The 7,307-nt window shown below is 37.6% G+C and overlaps 1 protein-coding gene across 1 annotated transcript in view; it reads left to right on the top strand.

Annotated features, from left to right (window-relative positions):
* The first annotated feature begins 331 nt into the window (after positions 1 to 331).
* LOC135206875 (glutamate receptor ionotropic, kainate 2-like) overlaps positions 332 to 7,307 on the top strand; it is a 59,382-nt gene continuing 52,406 nt past the window's right edge. Inside the window, 3 exon segments of the mRNA XM_064238357.1 lie at positions 332 to 500; positions 1,116 to 1,275; positions 4,193 to 4,217. Coding sequence (XP_064094427.1) covers positions 332 to 500; positions 1,116 to 1,275; positions 4,193 to 4,217 — 354 coding nt within the window.

A 7,307-nucleotide genomic window follows, 5' to 3' on the forward strand; every position in this document is an offset into this window, starting at 1 on the left:
GCTTGAAAAGAATTCATTTTGCGGCAAATACATGTCAACATCTTCCCAACTATTATTCCAAAACTGTCATCAACTGTCGAAAATGTCATCAACTGTCGAACCAAAATCGCTTTAGGCTTAAGTCATAAAATTACATGCAGGCAATGGCTTCAAGATTGCAGGCTGCCTATCCCACAGTAAAATCTTTGTATAAAACTTTCAGTTAAAAGAGAGCATGTTATTGGTTACACGGAGCTTGATCAATTTAACTTTTTATTTCTTTATTTTTTTACACTACCCAGGGGAAATAGGTCTTCGTAAGGACTGCAATTTTCTTCTTATCAAATTCAAGATGTCGTTCACAGGTGGCCTGTTCGACTTGGCAGACGACGGACAGGAGGCAGCGTTCAAGTACGCAGTCAATTCCGTCAACAGCGATCGCACCGTGTTGGGCCACGTTCGTTTGGCTGCTTTGGTCGACAACGTCCCGTTCGGTGACTCCTTCCGCGGGGCTAGAAAAAGTAAGCAAATTTATCCATTCATTTCTCCTTCATATATTATATATATATATATATATATATATATATATATATATATATATATATATACATACACACAACACACATCAATGAGGAGGAGGACATAAACACTTGCTAAAAGGGGTCAATTTATTTTCCCAGCATTTCGTAATGTCATCATTACATTTTTTCGAGGGCCGTACAAAATAGATAACGTAAATTACAATAAAGCTAAGAATTCACAATTTAGAAATGGAAGTTACACAATGATTACATATTTACATTATAAAATTTTTAGCTTTATTGTAATTTATGTCATCTATTTTGTACAGCCCTCGAAAATGTAATGGAGACATTACGAAACGTCGGGATCAAAATTGACCCCTTTTAGCAAATCTTTATGTTCTCCTCCTCCTCAGCGAGCCACCGCTGTTTAGATATATACATATATAATATATATATATATATATATATATATATATATATATATATATATATATATATATATATATACATGTATATTTCTCTGTAGTTACTGCCATTTTATGGATTACAGCTTAATGCGTGAGAAATAAAAATAAAAGAATGTATCACTAAAACCACATCCAACTGTCTCAGTCTGTTCGCTCGTGAGATCCGGAGTAGCAGCCATCTTGGGACCCCAGTCCGACCAAACTTCTGCGCATGTGCAGTCGATGTGCGACGCCCTGCAAATCCCTCACATAGAGAACTTGTGGGATTTCCGCTTGTCGGGCGACTCCTACTCCATCAATCTCTATCTCATCCATCACCTTGGCCAAGGTAGGAGAGTGGTTGTTATGATCCCTTCTGGGGAGCCTCCTATGCTGTTCTTGTGACGGAGTTTTGCTGTTTTTTATTTTTATTTTTAATGGATATCTGATATTCTCGTCTGATTTGTAGAATTGCATATACATTTCTTTATTATTATTATTATTATTATTATTATTATTATATTATTTATTATTATTATTATTATTATTATTATTATTATCAATGCAAGGAAAATTGATAAGACTCCATATAAAATAAACTCGCAAGATGCATCCATCCTTTTTATCAGGATAAATTATCATTATCATTATAGCATACATATAACAAGATTCTGCAAAAATGATGTTAAATAAAGAGTAAATAATTAATCATGTGTGCATTATCATTTTACTCTACAAGTTATGGAATGTCCTGAAGGCTGAAAGTGATCGTAATTTCTTCCGCACTTTTCCCGTTCTTCTTTTTCTCCTTTTTAGTATTACTATCAAATACCACTATTGGTTTTGAAGACCTATACCAACCGAAAATAAAGAACGAAATAATGGTCACCTTTTCCTTCTTCTTCTTCGTTAGTATTACTATTAATACTATTATTGATTCTGAAGGCCTGTACCAGCTGAAAATAAAGAACGAAATAATGGTCACTAGTTCTTAACACTCCTTTTACCGCCATTAATTCATCCCAAGAAATTATTTTAAGATTTCTCCTCACAGCGCATGCTAATTTTTCCATTATTTATTCTCCTTGTATCGTGTTCTGTTTCTACGTATAAGAGTTACATGGACGTCATATCTAATTGAATAACATGAAACGTTTGTATCAAAGTAAATCATGATAAAAAATACCCTTTTTCCACGACTCATTAAGCTGAATAACTAAAGAAAATAACTAAATGTTTTTAATTACGTTTCGAGTAGTAGTTTTCAGTATGTTTAACAAATCCGTTAATTATACGATGGATTTTTATCGATGCTGTTTCAAGCTGAGTTATAATCAAATTAATATATCCAGTCCTTTCCCCACTCCAACACACACAACCTCGCAAAAAAGGAACATCTTTTTTACGAAACAGACCTGGTCAGGGATGAGAGAAGTGTTCACTTTACCATGTTAGAATTTCCAGCATAACACCCGTTACGAACCCATTACGCATGTAGCGTCAGTAATGTAATCTTGCAATAACTATTAAAAGAGTGAAATAATAGATCGAGCGAAGACATGGAATTATGGTAACTCGGTCTATGGGGACTTACTGGATGGGTGACCTCCAGTGAATGTCAGAACACGTTAAGCAAAATAAGCCCCTGTGTGAAAATTACGGGAGCTTGCATCAATATTAAGTAGGTAAGGGGGGACCGGCAGTGGGTTACAATAAATTGCCAATGTATTAAAGAAAAAAAACTCAAAATTGTTATTATTTGGGCATAACTGTGAGAGAGCGCAAATTTTATTAAATTGACAAAACTCTTTTTAACTGTAATTTACCGGAAGCCGGAAGGTTGTAATCGCTGTTTTACCGTCGACAGAAACGAATGACGAGTCCGCTGTTGACTTTAAATGAAACCTGGGGCGATTTCCTACCTATTAAACATTCGAGCTGATTTGAAAGCCTCTTTCTGCTTGATTGAATCGGACAAGTTATTCCTCTTACATATTGGCTTGATTTTATGCCACGATACGTTCATTAATTTATAATATAGTATATATTATATATATATAATATATATGATATATATATATATATATATATATATATATAATACATACATACATACAGACACACACACACACACACACACATATATATATATATATATATATATATATATATATATATATATATATATATAAAATGTTGTGCCTAAGTAAAGGGTCGTGTAGACCAAAGATCTTTGGCTTTCTCGCCTTTATATTTCCCTCCGTGGCATCTCCTTTATTTATACATAGCATCACGTATTGTATATACTTCGTGATCAAGTTATTCATATATATATATATATATATATTATATATATATATATATATATATATATATATATATAATATATATACAGATAGATTTTACAGCGTTACATTTCGGACACAACTATTATACCCTCAACTGACAGGTGATAAATTTAGAAGCATTGAACATGATATTTACATAGATGAAGGAATATATACATACATACATACATAAATGCATACACATCTATCTCCCTCAACTAACAGGTAAAAAAAACACATTTTTATACGTCAGCATTTCATATGATATCTCAGAATATACGATGTCCATAAATACGTACAAGCAGAAAATAAATGTTCAGTCTCTTTTCCCTTCAATTTCCTTTTTTTTTTCGTTTCGAAAAGATTCACTGGACGTGCAAGCGAACGGGAGGGGAAAAAGAACACTGGGCACTAAGAGACAGCAGAAGAAAAATAAAGAAAATTGTGCTAGAAAAAATAGAAAAATAAGATAAGAGGAAGGAAAAGTCCGACGAAAAACAAGCGAGCAAATAAGATGAAGACTGTAAAGCGTTTTCTAAAATGCTCGCAGTTCAGAGACGAGTTCTGAAGAATTCTTATTTAATTATTATCGTTCACCAGTATAAAAAATATTCGGTAAGTAAAAGCGTAGTATTGACCGAGTATTAACAATCATGTATGATGGCAGGTATATTTGAGTATATACCTATCACAACATTGCTATCAAGATAGGTGTAGCCAGCAACCTGTTCTTAAGAGCCTTACGAATTTGTTCCCCAGATTTCCTGGAAAAAGAATTTGAACTAATTCGCAAGCAACTTTCGTCTTTAAAGTATCCTGACCATATAATTGAGAAAGCAATTCACAAAGCAAACGTAATTTTCTACCGACCCCATAAAGACAAGACCAGAGATACACCTAACAATAAAATAAAAATTCCACACTTGGACACGATTAAGAAGGTGACTCAGACCCTCGGAAAATCTAACCCTTTAGCATTTACATACCAAAACACCTTAGCCAAATTCCTGATGAACGTCCAACAAAAGAAATCTCCCAAGGACACTGGGGTTTACCAGATCCCATGCCAGGACTGTGACCAATCTTACATCAGATTTACAGGTAAATCACTTCCCCAGAGATTAATACAACACAAACGGTCAGTTAGGTATGGACAACAGAACTCAGCTATTTTCAACCATATAAATGAACATAATCATAGAATAAACTGGAATTTGTCAAGTGTAATTTATAGCAGCAACTGCCGGTACAAGAGTCAAATGATGGAATTGGCCTTAATAATAGAGAGGCAGGTAATGAACATCTCAAAAGGAGCATGGATTTCAGATATTATCGACAAGGTTTTCATTCAACCAACGCTTAAGAAGATTAAAGGAAGATTATCAGCGGGGGTGACCTACATTGGAATATCTTTGGCCTCAAGCGGAACATTCCTCTTCTAAACATGTTCTGCAAAAAACTTCAAAGGCATTATTGCACTGCAAGAAACGCTCCTCTGGGCCACATGACCTTGCCATATGCGATTCAATTCATGAAGACTACAGAACCTTCTCGACTTCATCGATGCAAGTTACAGATCAAATCCTAGCCGGTCGCCCGAAAGGAGGCCTTTCTTTCCTGTGGCACAATCGTTAGACAATACGATAAAGGTGATGACCTACAGGAGTGACAGATTGCTTGGGGCTTCAAGTGACAGTAGGGAACTCGATTATCCTAATTATTAATGTTTATATGCCATGGGAAAAATAACAATAATTTTGATCATTACTGCATGATCCTAGGGGAATTACACAGTATTATTCATGATTCTCCTGCTGATCATATTTGTATAATCGGGGACCTTAATTCTCACCCCACAAAACAATTTTTATAATGAAACTTACTCGCTTCTGTCAAAATCATGCTCTCCAAATTAGCGATGTAATGCTCCTCCCTCCCTCCTCCTCCTATTCATATGTACATAATAGAGCGGACGCTATTACAACTTCCTGGCTGGACCACTGCATCACATCTCCACAACTTCATGATTCTATTATGACCTGCAATATTCGCTATGGATCTTGCAACGGGCTACGATCACATCCCATTTACAGGTGTCATTCAGTACCCCAACCCTCCTACCGTGAACCCCTAACTGATCGACCACAGCGGTAAACTGGGATTTTAAAAACCAACAGAAAACAGAGACTTTAGGGCGACCACGGAAACCAGGTTGCGGTCAATAGTTCAAACGGCAGACGCCTTACTTTGTACTAACACAAATTGTAGAAATGACCACCACAAGAGGGATCTGAATGAATTCTATTCGAACATAATCTCCGCTTTGCTTGCTTCGGGCAGGACTGCCTACAGATTTCGTCAAGGTTAATTCTCGTAATATACCTGGATGGAATGACTTGGTTAAAGATCTGTATACATACTCACGAGAAATGTTTTACTGTGGAGGCAAAATGGTAGCCCCAGGGAAGGGCACACTGCATTGCTAATGAGACAGGCGAGAGCGCAGTTCAAACTTGCTCTTAAGCACTGCAGGCTAAATGAAAAACAACTAAGAGCCGATGCAATGTCTAGAAACTTAGAATCTGGTGATTATCCTCGTCTTTGGAAAGATATCCAGTCTTTAAATCCCAAAACTAAAAAGCTATCACAGAGAGTAGGGGAAGCAGTCGGAGACGAAGCTATTGCAAGTATGTGGGGCGTATCACTTCAACAAATATCCTAGAATTGCATAAATGATCAAGATTCCCGAAGGGATGTAGATAACCTCCTTACTGACAACATTCAATTTCATATTGCAGACCGTATTACGCCAGGTAACATCAGCGATGCCATAAACAGCCTACCTAATAATAAATCGCCCGGCTGTGATGGTCTTCCTGCAGAGGCCTTCAAACTCTGCCATCCGATAATTACATTTTGCTAGCTGCCCTATTCAATGCGTGCATAATTCACCGGTTTCTTCCAGACTCCCTACTCTTAGTTCACTTGATACCATTAATCAAAAACAAGCTAAAGGATGCAGCTGACCCTGGCAACTACCGGCCGATTGCAATCACACGATCGCATCGAAGATACTTGAGTCTGTTCTTCTAGTTAGACTTCTCCCTTTTTACACACCACTGACAACCAGTTCGGGTTTAAAGCAAACCACTCAACCGACCACCTGCATCTACATACTGAAAGAATTGCTTTAATTACTACCTATCATCAGCCTCTCCTATTTTCCTTTGTTTGTAGATGTGAGAAAAGCATTTGACAGAGTAAACTACCTGAAGCTCTTCCTGAAGCTGCATAAAAGGGGCACACCCCTGTAACCTAATTGGCATTTTTACATTGCTGGTTCTCCACAACAGCAATTCTGTGTCAAATTGGGGTAACGTGTTATCTTACACCTTCGGCTCCCTAAACGGGCTCCGGCAAGGGGGCATTCTCTCTCCTTACCTGTTTAATACGTACACAGATGACTTGAATGTCAAACTGAACCTCGCTCCCAATCGGATGCACCGTCAATGAAACAACTATAAACAACCTCTGTTACGCCGACGATATGGTTCTGATTTCCCCATCAGTGCAAGGTCTCCAACGACTCATCGACACCTGCCGCCAATCTGCAGAGGAATTTTAGATATAATCTACAACGAAACCAAGACCCAGTGTATGTCGCTGCTCCCGAGATCGCTAAGCATATTGCAGAACCTCAAATTTTCCTCGGAAACCATCGCTGGAATTTGTGCACGAATTTCGTATTTGGGTCACATTATCACCGACGACCTAAAGATACGGCAGACATTGAACAGAGGCGTCGTGAAACTATGTGCAGCTGGCAACATGATTGCAAGGAGGTTTGCCTTCTGGTCACCGAGACGTGAAACTGCTTCTATTCCGCTCGTACTGCTACAGTATCTATGGGTGTTCCCTCTGGACGAACTATACCCAAGAGACCTTGAGACGCATCACTGTTGTGCAACAATGACATTCTGAGACGCCTCACAAACACTCCCCGCTACCACTCCGCCACACAGATGTTCATT

Source organism: Macrobrachium nipponense, chromosome 31 (genome assembly GCF_015104395.2).
Source record: "Macrobrachium nipponense isolate FS-2020 chromosome 31, ASM1510439v2, whole genome shotgun sequence".
NCBI classification, from domain to species: domain Eukaryota; kingdom Metazoa; phylum Arthropoda; class Malacostraca; order Decapoda; family Palaemonidae; genus Macrobrachium; species Macrobrachium nipponense.